Source organism: Mytilus galloprovincialis, chromosome 5, assembly GCF_965363235.1.
Source record: "Mytilus galloprovincialis chromosome 5, xbMytGall1.hap1.1, whole genome shotgun sequence".
Lineage (NCBI taxonomy): Eukaryota > Metazoa > Mollusca > Bivalvia > Mytilida > Mytilidae > Mytilus > Mytilus galloprovincialis.
This window is the reverse complement of record NC_134842.1, coordinates 2,704,852-2,728,712: the sequence shown is the minus strand read 5'-3', so window position 1 is coordinate 2,728,712 and position 23,861 is coordinate 2,704,852. Positions and strand designations below refer to the sequence as shown.

At 33.5% G+C, this 23,861-nt stretch overlaps 1 protein-coding gene and 1 long non-coding RNA gene across 2 annotated transcripts; both read right to left on the bottom strand.

Moving 5' to 3' along the window:
* Window positions 1-399: 399 nt before the first annotated feature.
* Window positions 400-6,667, bottom strand: LOC143074961 (potassium voltage-gated channel protein egl-36-like). Its single transcript, XM_076250162.1, has 2 exons — window positions 5,860-6,667; window positions 400-1,612 (listed from the first exon to the last, which is right to left on the bottom strand). Exons 1-2 carry the CDS (start codon window positions 6,310-6,312, stop codon window positions 662-664), a joined length of 1,404 nt encoding a protein of 467 aa, XP_076106277.1. The 5' UTR covers window positions 6,313-6,667; the 3' UTR covers window positions 400-661.
* Window positions 6,668-11,551: 4,884 nt separating this feature from the next.
* LOC143074960 (uncharacterized) lies at window positions 11,552-14,997 on the bottom strand. The gene is made up of 2 exons (XR_012978197.1): window positions 14,400-14,997; window positions 11,552-13,424 (listed from the first exon to the last, which is right to left on the bottom strand). It is a non-coding gene; the product is annotated as an uncharacterized LOC143074960 (long non-coding RNA).
* Between the last annotated feature and the right edge of the window lie 8,864 nt (window positions 14,998-23,861).

The window sequence follows — 23,861 nt, the reverse complement described above, 5'->3', positions numbered from 1 at the left end:
ATCACCATCACCAAAACACAATTCTGCGTCCTTAATATTCACATAGAGCAAGGTGAGCGACACAGGCTCTTTAGAGCCTCTAGTTATATTTTCGTAAATATTGTTTTAAAAACAGAAATTGAAACGCACAAATTTAATATATTCCGTTTAAATTATGAATCAATTACAGTTGGGTAAAAAATAAAATATTAATACCGAATTGCAAGGAAATCTGAAATTCCATTATCAAACCTTTCAAAACCTATTCTAACCATTCTATATCTTCTTTGCATGACCCAAGTTAGACATATATTATAGATTAAATAAAATCATGTAAATATGTGAATCACTTAAAAACAAGAAAAAAAATGTATTGCGAAAAACTTAATGAAAATATCAATTCCAAAATTTTAAAAATAGTTAGAGAAAAACTATAGTATAAGGAATATATATAATATAGTACACTTTCTAGCATCAGTTTGAGTATGTATTTACTGGTAAATGCCTCTGATATTCGAAGAAACCCTCGAGAGCTGCGAGGATACAGCTGCATCCATGTTCACTCCTTATCAGAATTAATGGAGATGTGTCAATAACGTATATTTCACGACAATTCAATCTTCTAATAACAAATACAAAGTCATGCGTATTCATCCCTTCAAAATGTTTTCGTTTTCCTCAATCAGTGTTTATTCATGATCGCTGTGGTATACAGGGGTGCTACTGAATTATGATGTTCTTGCTTTTGGAGTTCTCGCATCTTTGTTTTTGTTTTGTTGGTGTTATATGCAGTATAATATCCATCAAACTTTCCCGCGATAATGGCAATCGGCATTGTAATGATGAGTACACCGGTAGTTGCGGTTATAACTCCAGCGAAATAACCAATAGAAGATTTTGGAACATAATCACCATACCCAACAGTTGTCATGGTAATAATTGACCACCATATTCCTATAAAACTATCAGGAAAGGTTTCACTTTCTGACATTTCACTGTAGTAAATCAAATTCCCGAATAAAACTGCAAATATTGAAAACGTAACGAACAATAAAATTAGCTCTTTGATACTTTTTTGGAGTGTGATTAATAATATTCGAAGTTCTGTATACAGCTTAGTTAATCTAAACATACGAAGGATTTTTAACATCATAATTACATTTGCAAAAACAAATAGATTTCTGTACGAGTTGTTTCTCATAAAATCAACCGCCTGTGATGTAACACACCAATACAATAATGTTACAAAAAATAACAAAACGTCCATTTTATTGTTGTTGTCATTCAAAAACCGTTTCTTCTGTGGGCAAACAAGAAAATGGAGAAATAACTCTAATATAAAGAAGCCTGTAGTGACAAAATCAATGTAATTTATGTAATCTAATGGTTTAGTGTCTATAAAGAGCTTTATCTTCCAATCTAACCCCTCTTCTTTCACGGGACGAACTACAGAAACATTACTAATGCGTGTTGTAGAGTTAGTCCGTGTAAGCTGGTTTCGGTTATTAGTTGAAGTTGGAGTTGAAGTTGGTGGTGATGTTGGAGTCCTATCTACCCGGAATTTCGTATCTGTTACCATGCAGGACATTAATACAGATAAAACAACCATCATCATGAAGACTGCAAAAAATATCTGCAACGAAATGCTAATTAGTTATTTGTACAATAGTCGTACATTGAATTCAATATATTGAGAGGTGCTTTATACAAATATTGTTAAATCGGCCTGATACATATAAAACATGAGCCATCAACACTACAATTGGCAACGAGGATAAAGAAGAAACATTGAACTTTAATGTGGTAAGCTGATTTTTGTAAAAAGGCAGCTAAAATCGATTTAAATCCAGTTTGAAATTTCGATGTCAGTGGAGATAGACTCGGACAATCATGGACTCGGTGGCTGAGAAGTTTTGAAATTTATGCAACAGGAAAAGGTGTAGACGACAAGAAACAAAAGAAAGCATTATTATTACGCTGTGCAGGACTCGATGTACTTCACATTAACGGAGGAATATGGTGACGACGATTTTGATAAACCGATCAAAACATTGAAGAAACATTTGGAAGCCAAGGTAAATTTTGCAGTGGAACGTTATAATTTAAGAAGTATCAAACAAAATGAAACAGAAACAATATATCGATACATTACAAGATTGAAACAACAAGTAGTATTGTGTGATCACGCAGACCCTGACGCACAAGTAAGGGACCCGGTCATAGAAAAATGTCGTTCTTATAAATTACGTACTCGACTTCTTGAAAAGAGACCCGGTTTGACTTTAGATGATGTAAGAACAATTGTAAGAACTTTACAAATGGCTGAAAAGCATTCTCGCGAAATGGAGGGTGCAACTGGTTATGGCAACAACCCATCAAGTAGTCACGGAAGTGTCAATAGAGTCAATCAAAGAAAAGCAACACAATATGGACATAACAAAACGAAACCAAAATCAGGATTAAAATGTTATCGGTGATGGAGAGAAGGACACTTCGGTAAAGATCCATCTTGGCCGGCACAAGGTAAAACATGCAATAATTGTGGGACAAGTGGTCATTTTGGAACCTTGTGTAAAACGAAACAAGGAGGGCAACAAAATCAAAGAAGATATGGTTCTGGTAAATATGGTCATAAAAGTGCAAAAGGTATTGTCAACTTTGTGGAATCAGATGATGATGAATATGCATGTATTGTGAAAAATCAAATTGAAAAAATAATGCATTTATTGTGAAAAATCAAAGTGATAAAAATGATGCATTTATTGTGAAAAATCAAAGTGATAAAAATGATGAAATTGAAATTAATGCTGGTGGCATAAATATAAAATGTGTAATTGAAAGCGGTGCATCAGTAAATATAAATTCAAGTGCATTGTGGGAAAAATTGAAAATTCAGAATTTTGTGTGTAAATCTGAAAAATCAGAAAAGAAATCATATGCTTATGGTAGAAAAACACCACTAAAGGTGTTAGGAAAATTCACATGTGAAATAAATGTCAAAGGTCAATCTGAAAGTGTAGAAGGTGATTTATGTTGTAAAAGGGAAAAAATGTAGCTTTGTTTGGTAAAGCAACAGCTATACAATTAGGTGTTTTGAAATTAGGAATATATTCAATAAATGAAGATATTAGAGGAAAATATAGTGATTACTTTAAAGGAGTAGGCAAATTGGAAAATTTTAAATTAAAGTTACACATAAATTCAAAAGTTGAGCCAGTTGCGCAAAGAATGTATAGGATACCGTTCACATTGAGGGGAAAAGTGGATAAAAAAACTTGATGAATTAGAATCACAAGACATCATTGAGAGAGTAAATGACCAGACACCGTGGGTCAGTCCAGTTATTGTAGTTCTTAAACCTAATGGCGACATAAGATTATGTGTTGACATGAGAGCAGCAAACAATGCGATAGTACGCGAACGGCACCCAATACCAACTGTGGATGAAATATTGTACAAAATGAATGGCGGAGAATGGTTTAGTAAAATGGATTTGAGATATGGATTTCATCAATTGGAAATTGAAGAAGGTTAGCGTGAGATAACGACCTTTTGTCACACACAGGGGAATTTGCCGCTATAAACGTTTAATGTTCGGGATAAATGCCGTACCTGAGAAATACCAACAAGTTATATCTCAAGTATTTCATGATATTGAAGGTGTCCAGAACATATCAGATGACATTGTTGTATTTGGTCGCACAAAAGAAGATCATGACGAAAGACTAAACCTAGTTTTATACAGAATCCGTCAGAAAAAGTTAACTCTAAATGGTGACAAATGTGAATTCACTATGGACAAAATAACATTTATGGGTCATATCTTATTAAGAAATGGAATAGGACCGACACAAGAAAGAGTAAAGGATAAGCTAAACGCAACAGAGCCAACAAAGGGATCGGAGGTTAAGAGCTTTTTAGGCTTAGTTAACTATAGTGCAAGGTACATACCTAATCTTGCAACCATATCCGAACCACTTAAAAAATTGACAAAGAAGAATGAGGCCTTCCGATGGGGCAAAGAGCAACAAGAAAGTTTTGAAAAACTAAAATATTCACTCAGTGAAGGAGAAAGTCTAGAATGTTATAGACTAGATGCAGATAAAACTCAACTTATTACAGACGCAAGCAATGTGGAACTTGGTGCTGTGTTAGTGCAAGAAAATAAAGGAATGTCTCGAGTTATAAGTTGTGCTAGCAGGGCGCTGTCGGAAACAGAAAAGAAATACTCAACAACAGAAAAAGAAGGATTAGCCGTGGTTTGGGCTTTTGAAAAGTTTCACTTGTATTTATACGGAATAGATTTTGAAATTATTACAGACCACAAAGCGTTAGAAAGTTTATATAACACAAAGTGTTTGAAAACTACTCAAAATTCAAGAATCCAACGATGGATGCTGAAACTTATGTCGTATAATTATCAGATAAAATATTTACCCGGAAAACAAGATATTGCAGATGCGCTGTCACGACTGGTGGCAATTAACAAAACTGAATTCAAAGAAAGGAATGTCGCTGAAGAATTTGTAAGATTTTGCGCAATGGAAGGGACACCTAAAGCATTAACAACACAAGAGATCGAAAAGGAAGCAAAAGTGGACACAGAATTATCAGAAGTTAGAAATTGTCTTCAACAAGTTAATGGAACCAGTCTGTTATGAGTGATTATTACCCTGTAAAGGACGAACTGAGTGTAATAGGATATTTAGTAATGCGTGGAAGAAGAATTATAATTCCAAAAACACTACAAGCTAAATGCTTGAAATTAGCTCATGAAGGACACTTAGTAATTGTAGGAACTAAACATATGCTAACAAGTAAGGTCTGGTGGCCAAACATGGATAAAGATGTAGAGAAATATGTTAAATCATATCATGGCTGTCAGATAACATCTCAATTTTCACATCCAGAACCGCTGGAACCGACAAAGTTGCCTACAGGACCGTGGCAGTACTTGGCTATTGATTTGCTAGGGCCACTACCATCTGGACATTTTATGTTTGTTGTAAAAGATTATTACAGTCGCTATTATGTTAAAGTTTTAGATAGTAGGATTTTCTATAAAAATCTTGATTTATTTGCCACAAAGTCCTCTTTTTCTATCAAATGCAATGAAACAGTAAAAAATAATGCTTTGCATCAAGTTTCCCCTTGGAACATGTACTAAATGGCCCATCTCTATTATTTATGATATCTTTAGTTTTGATACAATTGAGGTTTGAAAAATTCGTACAAAAATGGCTACAGAAGGGTACATAAACCTTAACAACACTACAACTGGTGTGTTTGTAAAGGTGGCTAACTGGACTTCACACCGTAGAGGTTTTATGGTTCAGTCTGTAGTTTTCTATGTTGTATGTTATGTACTTCTGTGTGTACGCTCGTCTTTCTTTATATTTTTTTTTTCATTTTTTGCCATGGCGTTATTAGTTTATGTTTCGACTTTTGACTTTAAATATGCCTTTTGTATCTTCACTTCTATTTTGAAAAGAGACAGAATATTCGAAAGAGATATTTATAAGTTATTGACAAACTGAAAAGGATAAATAACAACAGTATACAAAACACAGTACAACATATAGAAAACTGGAGCACATCACAAAAACCGGGGGATTTGATAGTGGAGCACATCACAAAAACCGGGGGATTTCATAGTGGAGCACATCACAAAAACCGGGGGATTTCATAGTGTAGCACATCACAAAAACCGGGGGGTTTCATAGTGGAGCACATCACAAAAACCGGGGGATTTGATATGCTCCTGAAGTAAAATGAGTTCATCGTGTTTGTTTAAAATATGTGATTAAATCTAAGTTGACGACAACAAGTCGTTTGTGTTTAAAATTAATGTTATAAATTGAAAAATAATGTGTTGTTTACCTGTGCAATTCGTGAGGAATTCGGTTGGTCCAAAACTAACCACAGCTGTTTTCTGAATGAGTTTGAAAGGTTACTGCATATTTGTGTATCAGAATGACGTGTAAACAAATTCTGCTGTATATCTTCCTCCTCTTCATGCTTGGTATATATATGGAAACAGCATTCAGCAATATTTACTAAGGGTAAACCCCAAAAGTCAAATTCTTGTAATAGAACTGATCCACATATGTAGTTCGGTATGTGCAATTGTTGTCTATCATATCTATAATAATCTAGCACTACGTTGAATAACTCAGGATTCCTGTCAAAGAAATATTCATTGCTGCTAGGTAAATAGTGTTCTGAAGCTGGTGTTAGACTTCCTAGTTTAGAGTTGGGATATTTAAGTAACTTTGACCTGTACGTTTTGAAAACGGTTCCTCCAATATTCAATGTAATTAATTCATCTTCCATGGTGAAGCAAATTACTACACGGTGAATGCGAATAAGAGGATATCCGCTACGTTTCCTTTCAATTTTGACGTTTCAACTTGTCAAGGCTTAGCTTTCTGAATTTCTAAAATCAATTTGAACAAACGGTTATGCTAAATTATGGATGTTTAATCCTTTAATCAGGTCAAATTCACTATACAGAATCTACCTTAATGTTAAAATTAAGAAACTGAGGTATGATTGCCAATGAGACAACTCTTCACAGGGGACCAAATAACGCAGAAATTTTTAAAATCAAATTTGAACAAACGGTAATGATAAATTATCCATGTTCAAGTATCCACCTGGTTAGACTATCATAGGATGAATAAAGTGGTTAATAAACCACTTTTACATTAAACATAATCATAATTAAACCCGAGGGATAAACAAAATCAATTTTAGGTTTGGAATGTATTTATAAGTAATAAGTTAAATAACCACAGGGTACAAATGTAAGTATGGGTTTATTGACTACCGATAAGTTCAATTCTTCAAAGTGCCATTAAAATTGAATATAAAGTTGATTGGATACAATTCATTTGTAATTTGAATTATCAGTATCACTATAGAAACACGTCTTGTAAACACTATATTCTAAAAACATGTATACTCCAGAAACTCGGAGAATTATTGGAAAATTTATCCTCATATAGGAAAGTTTCCTTAAATGATATATAGATATAGAAATGCCCAGTGACCCCCCTTATATTATTAAACACTGTGCTTGTTGTATTCTTGTACTTGTCTTAATAAATATTTTTTGGTTTGGTTGGTTTTTTTGGGGGTTTTTTGGTTTGTTTTTTTTTTTTTTTATAACATTGTGTCTTAATCATATTGAATCACTTGTAATCATTTGTATGCAATTAATGTTGATTGTTCTGCTCCTTGTGGGCGCTTTGATTAGCAATAAAATATATTTGAATTTGAATTTGTTCAAACTTCATTTTAATAAACAGCATCGTATAAGCCTCACTTCATTGATTTTTTAAAAATATTTTCAATTTCTTTTTGTAATTTAAAGTGTGTTGAGACCAGTTTTTGGACTGTTGCATGTTTTTACATTGTCTCCTAATATGTAGTGAACAATTTACGATTGTCGACACACATGATAATTGTATTAATTATTTTTAATAAAAAATATTGTTCTATAAGAAATTCAAAATGCCCCAGAGTCACCGGAGGTTTACAAAACTACAACGTTTTGAAATTTAAACTACTTCCGGACAAACGCTGGAAAATTTCAAATCTGGGGTTTGAGCTATAAAGTACTTGCTGATTGGTTCCAATTTTCTTGATATGTTGCTCTTTTATTTATATGATGTTTGTAAGGAAGTCATTAAGGAACACATAAAAATAAAATGAATCCGGCGTGATATCGGTCTCCCAATCCGTAATCTCGGATCCCCAGTTTGTTATCTCTGGTCAATAACTCGTTATCTTGGATTCCCAACCCGTGATATCGGATTTATAATCCGTTATCTCAGATTCGCAATCCTTTGTATCAGTTTCGCAATCCTTTATTATATCAGTTTCGCAATCTGTTTTTATCGGATTGGAAATTCTTTTTCATTTGCATTTTAAACCGTTTTTCTACGATTGGAAATTCGTTTTTCTCGGATTCGAAATTCATTATGATTTTGAATTCCTAAATAATCAGTACAACAGAGTATCCTGAATATTTTGGAAACATCTGTCCACATATTGTAGAGTTATTGCCCCTGAAATATAAATTTGTGTCTCACTTTTCGTAAGTGATATGTTAACTATATTTGGTTCTGTTCAAGGTCTTCATGTCAGATATAAATAAATTCATCATAGATACCAGGATTAAATTTTGTATTTACGCGCCAGGCGCGTGTTTCGTCTACAAAAGACTCATCAGTGACGTTCAAATAAAAAAAAAAAGTACGAAGTTGAAGAGCATTTAGGACAAAAATTCCTAATTTTTTTGCGAAATACAGCTAGGGTAATATATTCCTGAGGTAGAATCCACCTGACGTTAACCTCATTTCTTTGATCAATGATCAAGGCTAAAGTTAGTTGATAAGGTCCGTTTCTAAGTTTCTCATATACTGTAGGCAGAAGTTCAACTATATTTGGTGAATAATTGTTAGATGTAAAATTGAGAAATGAAATGGGGAATGTGTCAAAGCGACAACAACCCGACCATAGAGCAGACAACAGCCGAAGGCCACCAATTGGTCTTCAATGTAGTGAGAATTCCCGCACCCGTAGGTGTCCTTCAGCTGGCCCTTAAAAATATGTATACCAATACAGTGATAATGGACGTCATATTAAACTCCGAATTATACACAAGAAACTAAAATTAACAAGAACTATCTTTAAAAAAAGATATCCGACGTATTTAAATTTGAGTATATGTTTAAAACTATCATTTCGATAACCTTCAGAAGCACAAAGATACCATTTAAATAACGTTTTCTCTGTTTGTGTTCAGTATTCTCGGTCCTCGTATCTCTCTGTTTACATTCACCAAAACCCCGCGGAAATCTCACATGCGTACGTGCGTTTTAAAGTCATGTACGCTCGTACAACAACTTTACATTAAAAATTATATAATTGTCCCGAATAAACAGCTGTCACGGATGCAAAGGGCTATTGGAGAAACAATTATTTTAATGAAAATATAAATCTTTGTAAGATCTAGTTCAAATATTTATAGTTTTTCACTTGCTTTCCATCACGATATAATTAGCGAGACGTTTTTTCAAACACAACCAAATCACCCACCATGACAGCATTTTGTCCAATCACAGAAAGGATTTTCGAGCATGCGTATTCTGTTGCCATAGTTAAGCGTCCTTAAGTTCAAAGGGCACAAACCGAAACTATACCGACTACGTCGGAAAAATCATACAAGACAAACAAAGGCCAGAGGCTCCTGACTTGGGACAGGCGCAAAATTGCGGCGCGGTTAAACATGTTAATGAGATCTCAACCCCCCCCCCCCCCCTATTTATCTAGCCAATGTAGACAAGTAAACAATACGCACATTAAAATTCAGTTCAAGAGAAGTCCGAGTCCGATGTACATATCTGTCTAGTAAATGTTTTTTTTTCGTTGTCCTCATTTTTATTGTTCGTTGTTCAATGGTTTGTCTGGTTTTTTTTTTTGGTTTTTGTACACTAGAATCAATAGGTTAACTATACAACATCTTCATGCGTTCAGGTACTGTATCACGACGCTAGATTAAAACTGACGAGGAAAAATAACACCCTGCCACCAAAAGCTTTATGTTTGTGAAAACTAGGTGGTCGAGAGGTATAAAGCGTCGATCGAGCCTAGTGTAAGGAGATTTGGTGCCACGATATCTCAGTAGCATGAGTTCGAATCCCGGCGAGGATAGAACAAATAATTTGCGAAAGCAAATTTTTATATTTAACATTGTTGGGCTGATGTTTAGACGAATTATATATACAGATGTATTTTCAGCCTTAAAGTAGATGTATTTTTAGCCTTATAGTATAGGGGAAGGGTTGGGATGTCAAAACATGTTTTAACCCGCCGCATGTTTGCGCCTGTCTTAAATCAGGAGCCTCTGGCCCAGGAGCGGATCCATTCATTTTAAAAAGGAGGTTCCCAACCCAGGATAAAAGAGGGGGTCCAACCACATATCTCCATTCAAATGCATTGATCGTCGAAAAAAGGGGTTTCAACTCTCGGACCCAAACCCCTGGATCCGCCACTGCAGGCCTTTGTTATATTTGTATGATTTTTAACTTAGTTTCTTGTGTATAATTCGGAGTTTAATATGACGCCCATGATCACTGAACTAGAATACATATTGTTTAGGGGCAAGCTGAGGGACGCCTCCAGGTGCTGGAGTTTCTCGCTGCATTGAAGACCCATTGGTGGCCTTCGGCTGTTGTCTGCTATGTGGTCGGGTTATTGTCTCTTTGACACATTCCCCATTTCCATTCTCAGTTTTATATTGTATCACCATCACTGCTGGTAATCCGATGGATAAACTTTGTTGTAGAGTCGTCACTGGTTCAGACGTACTTACAAGTATATTTAAATACATATAAATTTAATTCGTCTAAATACCAGCCCAACAATATACATTATATATATATACAGTCAAACCTGCTTAAGAGATCACGTGTATGAAGCAAAACCCTGTGTAACAAGACCATTAAATTTATATTCAGAAATAAAGTAATATTTATCATATATACAAGCCGGTCATAATGGTAGAATTAGACAAATTGAAAATTGACCCATCGATGGAAAATAAAAATTACTATCCTCTGTCATCTCTCCCTTCAAAGCAAAGCAATAGGACTGGTAAAGCAAACTTTTTCCAGCAAATTGACTCAAACGTGTATGATAAACATGCTAAAATCATCACATTCTACACAAACCTTGACAGAATCCAACTATGGATAAGATTCTCTGGAAATAGCTTTGTAAGTCAATAACCTGGAAAACAATAGTTGTCCAATAGAAAATATTTGAGTAATGTAATTTAGGTATTAAATAATTGTCACCTAGAATGAATAGAGTTATCTTTCTTTGTACTGATTGTTTGTATTTGTATTGCAGAGTAGTTTTTTTTTTATTTTACACAATAACACGAACTCATTGATCCTGAATTGTTTATTTTAATATACGACCAAAACAATCTGGTTACAATACAAGCGCTGTTCCTTTGGGGTTTTTTCGTGTTTGTTTGCAGTGCATATTTATTTTGGGTCATGGATAGCATTCGTGAATTACTGTAGTTGTTTGGTCACTCTTTGAATAATATTATTTAATTGCCTCTATTAGGTATCCTATAATTAACACCTAATTTTAACACGTCTTGTTTACGTTTATATGTTGCATTATTACGCCACTTTTCAATGTTAGGGGTGGCGTTAAGCGTAGCTACACATGTTTAGGTTTTGCTCCTTGTTGAAAACCGTACGGCGACCTATCGTTGTGAACTTCTGTACCATTTGGACTCTTGTGAAGAGTTATCTCATAGGCAATCATGATACCACAATTATTGTATAGTTACCCATGATTGCATTAATACAAATTTGCCTATTAAAATCAGTCGAAGATAATTTTAATTTCAGTTGTTTAAATGAATGCAGCTTTTCCATTGTAAGTCTTACATTTGATGGTCTTTGAAGAAAGCAATGTTTTCAAATTAAAATATTTCTCGATACTCCTTAAAAGGTCTAACGGTAGAAGGGAAGTAACTCATATCACCAATATATATATTTTTTAATAGCTTCTAATTTCATACAGACAGATACAATAATGTACAAGTATAAACAAATAACACTAGAAATTGATTTTGTAATTTGTAGTAACAACGCGAATACAAAGTCGGATAAAACTATCAACATTTTGTGATTTTGGGGATCAGAATTCTTTTAGAGGAAACAGATTATAAAAAGTGCCATTCATAGAAATTGTGTATAAACTTCAAGCCACAAAATAAATAAGAACACAATACTGATTGTTATTAGTCATTCGAGGTTGACAGAGAACAAAACAATCTTCCATTGCTACTTGTGAAGAGGCAGGTTGGGATCGAATGACACCTATTAGTTTTAAAAAGCACGCTTTCTATCAAAAATACCTTTTTTCTATATAAAAACAATAGAATACAAAACAAATTGACCCTTTTAAACAAACGATTATCGTCATGTTATTTAAAAAATAATCCCGTTTAAGGTTTTATTTTAAATCATTTTACCACAGAACAAAACTAGGGATACATTTATAATTAAAAACCAATTCTTCAGAGAACAATTGAAGGTCTGTCCACCTCGATCACAAGAATGAAATTTAAAAAACGATGTTAGAAAATGTCACTCCGTGTTGATGTAATATGGTAAATCAAACTGATATATAAAAAAATAAGATTAATAGGTTTATGGAGAAGACTTAATTGTGTTATAATGAACCAGAAAGAATTTTTAGCAAAGGTCTAAAATCTAGAACGTCAAATTGACCTTTGACCTTGACCTCAATTTAGAGGTCATTTGTCAGTGATCTCAAATCAAAAGACCCCAGGTCAATACTTGTATGGTTGTGGAGAAATACTGATTTCAAATACAAAAGGGGAGAAACTCCTATAAGGGTTCACCAAAACTCTTCGACTAAAATATGTTGAAGTTGTGCTTTTTTGTAAACAGTTATTTGGCAAACACATCATATCATTGACTGTCACAGTTTCTTTGGAATAATGATAACAAGCAAAATTCAAAATGTATTACATGTCCTTGACCTTTGACCTCGACCTCAATTTTCTTCAAATGGACCAAGGACAATATATATATTATTTTTTTCATACATGATGCAATAAAATACACAATGAAAAAATAACATATATATATATATATATATATATATAAGTCTATGGAAAGGACCAACCAGCAAATTTACTACGTACCAGATCGTCTAGAATAGGCGATACTATGCAGATACAGAAAAAATTATATCAGTCTAAAAATTTGCACAACGGTACTGATATAAGATGTTATAATACGAAAATGTTGTTATTAAATCGTGTTGACAAATATTTCGGCTCAACAAATGGCCTTTTTCAAGTGTCACAAGTTTTAACAAAAATTTGATAACACGATTTAATAACAACATTTTCGTATAATAACATCTTATATCAGTAGCGTTGTGCAAATTTTTAGACTGATATAATTTTGATTAGTTAATAATCAATGGGGATTTTACTTAAATAGTTTAATCTTTGTAATAATGATAAAAAAAAAACATGAATAATGAATAAATAAAAGGTGTATAATATGATATTAGAAATGACAAATTTTATAATTTAACGCAAGTAGTTATTTACTTGTCTAATATATGATGTATTTAATTGTTCAAAATAGTCTATGTGTAAAGACATAGAAGAGGGCAAACTATTATATTAAGGTATATCTACCTCATTTTCAATAATTGTTATAATACAGTTATTAACATAAAGGGTGTCATATATATAAGGATAAAAATTATATAACAGGAGATAATTTATTGCATTGCAATAGCCCAAATCTTCGGAATTATTGACCAGTATTGTGCCGGAGAAAGGCTAAACATGTCCATGTCTGGTAAATCTAAGGAATAGAAAAAAAAATATTAATAAAAGGTAGAATTGTATACAGTATTTTTACGGTTGTTCGCTTGATTTGGATTATCAATATTTGTTGTGAGCATATTTACATTGTCAATAATAACCAGAAAAGGGTGTTTAAGTATTGTCCTTAGTGCGCATGCTTGAAAAATATTAAGATCGATAATTTCAGTTACATGAATTGATTGAGAAGTATTTTTGTTTCGAACTGTAAAATTTGAATACGAAATGTGTAATTTAGGCCTTAAGTAATTTACAACAGTTTTACTGTTAAATTATCAATGATGGTTGGATATTGAACACCCCAGTATGTTGGGCATAAAGGCATTGAAAAAATAGGAATACAAACACAATTAAAACCAATTGTCATTTCTAAGCATAATTTAGTATTCATATTTGTTCTTTTGAAGGATTTAATTACCAAAATAATAGTCATTACAAAAGAAATAAAAGCTAATGTGAAAACAGCATGATCCCAAGTTATATTAGAATTTAATACCTTTATCCATGTAGACGGTGCCTTAAATTAGTTGTGGAAGGTTCAAATTAAAAATTTGGTAACTTAGTATAGATGTCTATTGCAGCAGCTATAATTTTGAATTTATAAATAACCAGATAAGAACAATTGTGTTTAGTAAAGAAATAATAATTGCAACCAATGACAATATATCATTTGTAGTAGGCCATTTGTCGAAGTTAAGATCAATTTGTCCATCTGCCATAGAATAAGCTAAAGTGAAATATATATATAGTATTTTGTGGTGTTTTTTTTTCATTTGCCATTTCGGGGCCTATTATAGCTAATTATGCGGTATAGGTTTAATGTGTTCATTGTTTAAATATACTATTTTTTTTTTTACTAATATTGCTTTTTTCTTTATGTCTGCATTGATTAACGATTTGACAATAATTACTATTTCTTCAGAAAATTCAAATCTTGTATCATATTGCTGCTTACCTTGTAACGTGCGTTTTCCTGTTTCGCTGTTTTCCCGCCGTTTTCCCGTTTCGCTATTCCATTGTAGACATCGACGCTCGTTTTCTGGTGTATGTAAAAGTTGTTCTAGAAGCGTGTATTCCCGCCAAATTATTGTAATGATTCGAATGAAAAACTTCTTTGTAAACGTTGTGGCCCATTTTTGCTAACTTTAAACGAGTTGTTACACCTAACTAAAACGCTGAATTTCTATGTCTTTATACTAATCTGCAGCTTTTTTCTGTTTTCAGTCTGACCATTGCCAATACAATATCGTTCAAATGTTATTGTTGTTTTATTATCTGTCCAAGTCCAAAGTTATGTTACTATCCAATGAAGGTCTATACTGTTTGTAGTAAGTTCCCAAAGTCCACTTATATGTGAAATGAATATTAAATGAATGGTCCACTTATACAGCTACTATTCGTTCTTCTTAAGTTATAAATCCTCTGCCAAGGATGTCACAGTTTTAAACACATTTTGTGACACGAGGTAAAATCTATTGGTCAATAATAACTGTAAGACTGGTCAATAAATTTGTGGTATTTAAACTGGCCACGTGTCACTTCTATAGCTCCGTCGGCAATAGCTCCGTCGGCAAATTCATATTGTCACGTGACAGAAACTTGTTCAGATGAATAAATCCCAATAGTCAATTTATACATTGTTATTTCATAAACAGTATTTGTGCGTGCATTTTCTTGCGTCTCTATATATCTAAAGATCGAAGTGTTTGTCCGTCAAAAGTTGACCATTTAAATACCAATAAACCGCTTACAATAAGAGTGTCACGTGGTCAATTTGTAAACAGAGATTGTATTATAGCGGGGGGGGGGGGGGGGTAATGTTATTAGTCTTACCACCAAACAAAGATTATACATTTATCTGATAACTTTATGTTTTGGTCAGTCATACCTAATAACATTACATAATGTCCATGTCCACGATAAAACAGACCCAAACAGTTATCGACCCATTTCAATTTTACCCACTGTGTCAAAGTTATTTGAAAAAACCGTCTTTAAACAATTTGATTTATTCTTAACCACACACAAATTATTAATACAACAGCAGTCTTGATTTAGAAAAAAAACATTCTTGTCATACAGCACTCATTAAAATAATTGATAAATGGTTAGAAGAATTGGACAACGGAAATTTTACCGCTATTCTCTTTTTAGATTTTAAGAAGGCTTTTGATACGATAAATCACAATATACTTTTATCAAAACTCAAATTATACCAATGTGATGACCACTCAGTAAAATGGTTTTCATCATACCTCTCTCAGAGAATGCAAAAAAGTTAAGTTAGGAACCACTGCATCAGAATATAAAACTGTAACTTTTGGAGTTCCTCAAGGTTCTATACTTGGACCTTTATTGTTCCTTATTTATATAAATGACTTACCATTAACCTTAGAATATACAGAATCTGATCTATATGCTGATGATACAACTTTACATTTATCATCTAAATCTATTGTAAATTTAAATATATGTTTGAATAAAGACTTAGTTAGACAATGTAATTAAATGGTGTCAAGAAAATGATATGACGATAAATAGCAAGAAATCAAAATGTATGCTTGTTGGATCAGACAGAAAATTGGCAAACTGTAATGAATGTTTATGTGTTTTATCACGTCAAGATAATATCTCTTTAGATAATGTTGAAGTTGAAAAACTTCTCGGAATTCATATTGATAAAAACCTATCATGGTCAATTCAAGTTGATATTCAACCTTTTTAACAAATAAATTCGGATTGAAATAGTTTCGCATATCTTATGATAAAATATGCGAAACTACTTCAATCAGAATTTATTTGTTATAAAGGTTGTAACGATATTTACCATTAAAGGGTCTTATTCTTTTTTACAATAGCTATATATTACCCATTATTGACTACTGTTGTACAGTATGGGGTCTAACCACACATAGTAATCTGGAGAGGATTCATAAGCTCCAAAAACGTGCTGCATGCAAGATTAGTTTTATCTGTTTCTTTTGATTTTCCATCAACAGTTATGTTTAAAAAATTGCATGGATGACTATATTTACGAGAATACACTTTTTTCAAGCTGTGTTAATGTATAAATGTATGAATGGTCTGATTATCTATCTATTAAATTTACTGCTTGTGCTGATCTTTATAATTATTGTCTGAGGTCGACAACATCAGGACTTCTTCATGAGGCTTGTATAGGGTATATTGGGATACGGTATATTTGCCATTTTAAATTTAGGGATATTTGTCTAAAAATAAATGGGATATAGGATATTGATGCATTTGTAGGGATATTGAATTTTGCAAATGAAAAAAAAAATAATGTGGAAATGAAAAGTTAAGTACAGAAATATTTACATCTCACTTCATCATGTTGATAAAATTGCCAAAATTAATTTACTAAAAAAGTTCATTTCAGGACCTTGTTGATTTTCATTGAGTTTTGTTATAATAAAACTCACATGCAACCACGCATCCCATATTGCATGATAGAACCCAACGCTATTCATCACTATTTTAGTGTTTCGGTAGTTAAAGCTTGGGGTTAGAGGCTCTGGCTTGGGATATATTTGGTCACTCTTATTTTTATTTATTGTGGACTAACAATAACAGCTTCATGGCCTCTATGACACTTAGAAATTGGTATATAAGGAAATCAAGTCGCTAAAACATTAATAGCGTATTTCTTGATTTTCTAGGTGAGTCTCTTGGTGTTCGAAATAATTTAAATTAAAAATTATTTTTCTTTTTATTTTACTTTGGAAAAATAAGACAAAGTTTATAAATAATTTATATTTTAATTTAAAAAAAAAGGTTTAATTTAATGGTAATTATTATTGTTATTATATTATATTTAATTTGAATTGTGATATTTAATTATTGTTTTCAATATATTTTGACTATAATATTTGTACTGTGAAATTGTATTATAATTATAATGATGTTCTCTTTATTAAATTAATAGCGTATTTCTTGATTTTCTGGTTTTCTTTCCGTTGTTGATTCCGGCCTCCTACCGTGAGCCTCCCCCTAGATTGTACCAAAAGGTATTACAATTGTTGGGTACAACGTACATATACACCATTACCAAAAATATCAACACAATTTTGGTATAAATTTCAAGCCTTTTACCCACAGGATATATATCTGATTTGATCATTTGCGTTTTAATAGATTAACTATAATGGTTGTTTGCATGTGCAGCTCTTTGCCGCATATTATATTTATTCCGTTCTTTTTTATTATATATAGAATCTGATTTTTATACTACCGCAAACAAATTTTGGGATCGTACATGATAATGGTATGATGTCGTCGTCCGAAGACACATTTGGTTTCCGGACAAAAACTTTAGTTTAAGTGAATGGATCTCTATGAAATTTTAAAGAAGGTTCAATACCACAAAAGGAAAGTTTGGATTGATTTTGGGGATGATGGTCCCATCCGTTTAGAAATTAGGGGTCCAAAGGGGCCCAAAACAAGCATTTAATTTCTAGTTTCAAGATGATAACTTGTGTATAAGTTTTCGATTGCTCTGAAATTGTATCACAATGATTAATACCACAAGTAGAATGTTGGGATTCGTTTTGGGGGATTATGGGGCCAACAGTTTATTAAGGGCCAAAAAACAAGCATTTTTCTAGTTTCCAGAAAATATATTGTGTTTAAGTGTATGGATCTCTTTAAAATTGTACTACAAGGTTCCATACCACAAAGGAAAGACTGGGATTGAGTTTGATTGTTACTCCTCCAAGGGGGGATCAAAAAGTTGGGAGTCCAATTTTTTAAAGGGGTTCATATTTTTTTTCAAAATTTTTTAAATTTCAAATTTTTGAAAAGTTTCAAGGAGAAATCTTCAATTGCACAGTATTGCGCATTAGATTTGTAAGATCTTTGACCACATTTATTTTGTGTCAGAAACCTATATTATGTCAAAAATTTGACAATCCAAATTTAGATAGTATTAAGCTTTGATATTGTGTCCAAATTTGCCCCAACTGTTCAGGGTTCGACCTCTGCGGTCGTATCAGGCTGCGCTCAGGGAAGCATTTTTTTTTTGCTTTTCTATTAAAACAACGTGCTATCTTTGAGTTCACATTTTGTGATTCTCTTAGCTACGTGCCTTTGTTAAGCTCACATTTGGTGGTTCACGTTTATCTCTACAGTAATCTTTTTATGTATCCACTGACGTTACAAACCCTTTTAAATTACATATTGGTTATTCCAGAGACATGTAGATTAAAAATTAAAGGTCTCTGGTTAATTCTAGAATGAATTATTAACTTTTCTCTATGAAAAAGCCCACATCCTTGACATCCTTACTGCAACGCATACAACATGTATTTACGAATGTTTTATACATAAAAAAAATGGGTTTGGGAATGAATTAATTATATTTTGGGATATTTCAAAATAGTTTTAGGGATACGGAATATTTGTAAAAAAAAATATTGGGATATTACACAATGTAGGGGTAAACATTATAGGGATATGGGATATGGGATATTGATATCCCCCCTAAACAAGCCTCCTTCATGTACCTAGCTGCCGAACCGTAGCTCTTGGGTCCTTATGTTATGTTTTGACTATTTGCAGCTCTTAGGTCCTCATGTTATTTTTTGACTATTTGCAGCTCTTAGGTCCTTATGTTATTTTTTGACTATTTGCGGTCCGCAAATAGTCAAAAAAATAACATAAGGACCTAAGAGCTACGGTTCCACAGCTATCATGTACCAAGACCTAATTCTGATTTTTTAAATTTAAATTTAAATATTCTGTTCTTATAACCTGGAATAATTTACCAAATAATATTAAATAAAGAGATAATTTAGATACATTTAAGACCAACTGTTCAAACTATTTTCTAACTGAACAGAATAAAGATGCTAGTCATATAAATAATGGTTTATACTTTATAAGCTTAAATACTTAAAGTGAGTTTTTTAAATTATAAAGATAAATGGAAACTTGTTTCCATTGTCAGCTTAAATTTTATATCTTAATGAACAATCTGTATCACACTTAATTTCTTTATCATAATCTTTAAACATAACCCAATAAGGTTCTCCAAATATCATATAAAATATAATAAATTTTCTTCTTCTGTTAACACCAATATAATCACTGATAATAATCATACTAATAAACAAAAGAGAGTAAAGTGCAATACCACATGACAGAGCCGAGGTATCATGGTTTAATAACAACCATTTAATAATATATTTATCATATACAAATTACGAATCAGATCGAAATGGCATCATATATATATTTCAATAAACACAATCATTTTTAAATCAATCAATTTATTAATGCATGATCCAAAATATCAAATAGCATGGATGTAAAAACTAACGTGACCTATCGAGTAGACCCTGTCGTGCCGCCAAATCACAAAAAAAAACTTAACCTAAAACGCCATCCTTGGGCAGACAATTCAGAAGAAAATAATTTCATACTAATTCATAAAATCAACCGAGTAGTATTATATAAATAAGTTAGACCTAACCACGTTGATTTACACTAAAGACATTCGTATAGATTACAAAATACATTTTTTTTATCATGTTCATTGATGGTGAGAAAGAATGAACGAGAGTCCATTGTCCCACGGTTCTAAATATGAAGAACAAGCCATCACTTGTATCGTTTAGACTCAAACTGACGATAATACTGACATCCATGTTTTCGCATTGTTTTCGTTTCAAATAATTTCTGTTAAATGAATTAGAATTTAATGCATTTTTTATATGAAAGAATATGGTTCTCAGTTATACAATTCATGATTTAATATCCCAATTATATTCATTTGTATTCATATGTCATAACTCGTACGATTTGGAAACAGAATAAGTTAGCACAACAAACAGGTTAAAAAACCCTACATAGAATACGGAAGATTGAGCAACAATAACTCCATGAAAAAAAGGTAAGTCTTGGGTTTTCCCGGAAGGGTAGGCAGATCCTGCTCCATATGTGGCAACGGTTGTATTAATCATGGTACTCTCCGGAAGGGTAGACAGATCCTGCTCCACATGTGATAACCGTTGTATTAATCGTGGTACTATCCGGAAGGGTAGACATATTCTGTTCCTCATGTGACAACCGTTGTATTAATCGTGGTACTCTCCAGAAGGGTAGACAGATCCTGGTCCACATGTGACAACCGTTGTATTAATCATGGTACTCTCCGGAGAGGTAGGCAGATCCTGCTTCACAGGAAGAAACCGTTGTATTACTCATGGTACTCTCCGAAAGGATCGACAGATCCTGCTCCACATAGGACAACCGTGGTATTAATCATGGTACTCTCCAGAAGGGTAGACAGATCCTGCTCGACATGTGATAACCGTTGTATTAATCATGGTACTCTCTGGAGAGGTAGGCAGATCCTGCTTCACAGGAAGAAACCATTGTATTACTCATGGTACTCTCCGGAAGGATAGACAGATCCTGCTCCACATAGGACAACTGTTGTATTAATCATGATACTCTCCGAAGGAGTAGACAGATCCTGCTCCACGTGAAGAAACCGTTGTATTACTCATGGTACTCTCCGGAGGGGTAGACAGATCCTGCTCCACATGTGACAACCGTTGTATTAATCATTGTACTCTCCGGAGAGGTAGGCAGATCCTGCTTCACAGGAAGAAACCGTTGTATTACTCATGGTACTCTCCGGAAGGATAGACAGATCCTGCTCCACATAGGACAACCGTTGTATTAATCATGGTACTCTCCAGAAGGGTAGACAGATCCTGCTCCACATGTGATAACCGTTGTATTAATCATGGTACTCTCTGGAGGGGTAGGCAGATCCTGTTTCACATGACGAAACCGTTGTAATACTTATGGTACTCTCCGGAAGGATAGACAGATCCTGCTCCACATAGGACAACCGTTGTATTAATCATGGTACTCTCCGGAGGGGTAGGCAGATCCTGCTTCACATGAAGAAACCGTTGTATTACTCATGGTACTCTCCGGAGGGATAGACAGATCCTGCTCCACATGTGATAATCGTTGTATTAATCATGGTACTCTCCGGAGGGGTAGACAGATCCTGCTCCACATGTGACAACCGTTGTATTAATCATGGTACTCTCCGGAGGAGTAGACAGATCCTGCTCCACATGTGACAACCGTTGTATTAATCGTGGTACTCTCCGGAGGGATAGGCAGAACCTGCTCCACATGTTGCAACCGTTGTGTATAATCATGGTACTCTTCGGGAGGGTAGGCAGATCTTACTCCACATGTGATAAACGTTGTATTAATCATGTTACTTTACGGAGGGGTAGGCAGATCCTGCTTCACATGACGAAACCGTTGTATTAATCATGTTACTCTACGGATGGGTAAGCACAATTGCTCCACATATGGAAACCATTGTGTTAATCATGGTGGTCTCCGGAAGGATAGGCAGTTCCTGATCCACATGTGGCAACCATTGTGTGAATCATGATACTCTCCGGAAGGGTAGGTAGTTCCTTCGCCACACGTGGCAACCGTTGTGTTAATCATGGTGGTCTCCGGAAGGGTAAGCAGATCATGTTCCACATGTGGCAACCGTTGTATTAATGATGGTGCTCTCCGGAAGGACTGGCAGATCCTGCTCCACATGGGACAACCGTTGTATTAATCATGGTACTCTCCGGAAGGATAGGCAGATCCTGCTCCACATGTGGAAACCGTTGTGTTAATCATGGTTATCTTTGGAAGGGTGGGCAGATAATGCTCCTCATGTGGCAACCGTTGTGTTTATCATGGTACTCTCCGGAAGTGTAAGCAGATTCTGCTCCACATGTGGAAACCGTTTTATTATTCATGGTTATGTCCGAATGGGTAAGCAGATCCTTCTTTAAGTGGGGCAACCGTTGTGTAAAGTGTAAATCAAAAGTTATGTCAAAATCGAGGAAATAACTATATAACAACTCACTATCTTCTCAGGGTATTTTTTTAAAATAATTTGTTATAACCAAAATTGAGACAGATTTGACGACATATAGATTAAATTTACTTTTTTTCAGAATGATTCATAATTTTTGTTTATTTGTGTCTATATTTGCTCATGTTTGAAGTCGGATTTCAGAGGACAATGTCAAAAACGTATAGAGTTTTCAACGTACTGGAAAATTGTTCTATTCACATCATATATTTGTTATCTTATGTAATACCAGTAATGTTTAATTTGTATGTATCTAAAGATTGCGTTTTCAGAAACACGAATTGATCGATTTTCTGTTAACAGTGTATTAGTTAACCATTACCCTATTTTTTAATTATTTTTTTTCTTTCATATTAGACTATTAATGTGAGAAATGACCCTATTTATTTTTCCTTTAGAAACGACAATGTTCGCTTGAATATGATCTGATACATCTTGAGTTCAATGGTTAAAGATGCGGTGAAGCGGTTCTATTTAATTTCTTTTCATAGAGTTTCTATCGCTTTAAAAAGTCCGCCAATTACAACCATTATGTAACGTGTTATTTTGATTTTCTGGGGTTTTTTTTTGCCGCCGTCTTGGAGATGTTATCGCAATTTGTATTCTGTCTAATAAACTGTCACTGATGAATTTAGTAACAAATATTATACCGTGAAATTAGATTTCGGGAAGTAAAGTTAGAAGTTTTCGGATATTTTGTGTTTCCAGGGATTAATATTAATCTTGTTTTGTCTTCCCATATAACAAATCTTAATATAAAAATTGGAAAGTGAAGAAATACGTCAATCACGTCTATTGATTTCCCGCGTAAAAGACTTTTATATTAATACGACATGGTGTTATTACTCCAATAAAATATTATACAGCTATTTAATAATATTAGATATGGCCAGATACTTGCCTGTAAATATGGATTATTCTGAAGGACGAAGAAAATTGTTGATAGGAAAACAGGCGCTTGGTTAACTTTATTTGTCTCCTCATTCTGAGACTTGGTAGAAAATACTTCGTCTTTTTCTTCTTTTTTTCAAATAATTTGTCTTCTTACTTTGCAATTTAAAACTAACAGATGATTGAGTGAATATAAATAAAAAATAAAACACATTAATTTAATAATTTTATCGTTTGAAATTGTTTTGCATCTGCCATTTTGGGGACTTGTATTGCTTGTTGTGCGGTTTTAGGCATATGGATAACTACAGTTGCCTACTTCTATGCCATTTGGTCTTTGGCTGATAGTTGTCTCATTGGTAGTTATACCACGCGCTATGCCTTTAATTTCAAGTTTGTATGTTGTGTTTTGTGCACTGTTGTTTTTTTTCTGTTTGTCTTATTTTTTCAGCCATGGAGTTGTCACCTTATTTTCGACTTTATGATTTCGTACCCTTAAATCAAAGACCTTGCGAGCTCTGATGGAAACGACGGCAATTGTTTCTATTTTTTTGAATATCAATTTTTGTTTAGTGTAATTTCATTTCCTTCGATAAT

What these genes read in the sequence shown, in the direction of transcription:
- LOC143074961 (XM_076250162.1), bottom strand. Translation starts at nt 6,312, where the DNA reads ATGGAAGATGAATTAATTACATTGAATATTGGAGGAACCGTTTTCAAA. An exon ending in ATTCCTCACGAATTGCACAG is followed by an intron (nt 1,613 to 5,859) that starts GTAAACAACACA and finishes ATTTCGTTGCAG; the next exon opens with ATATTTTTTGCAGTCTTCAT.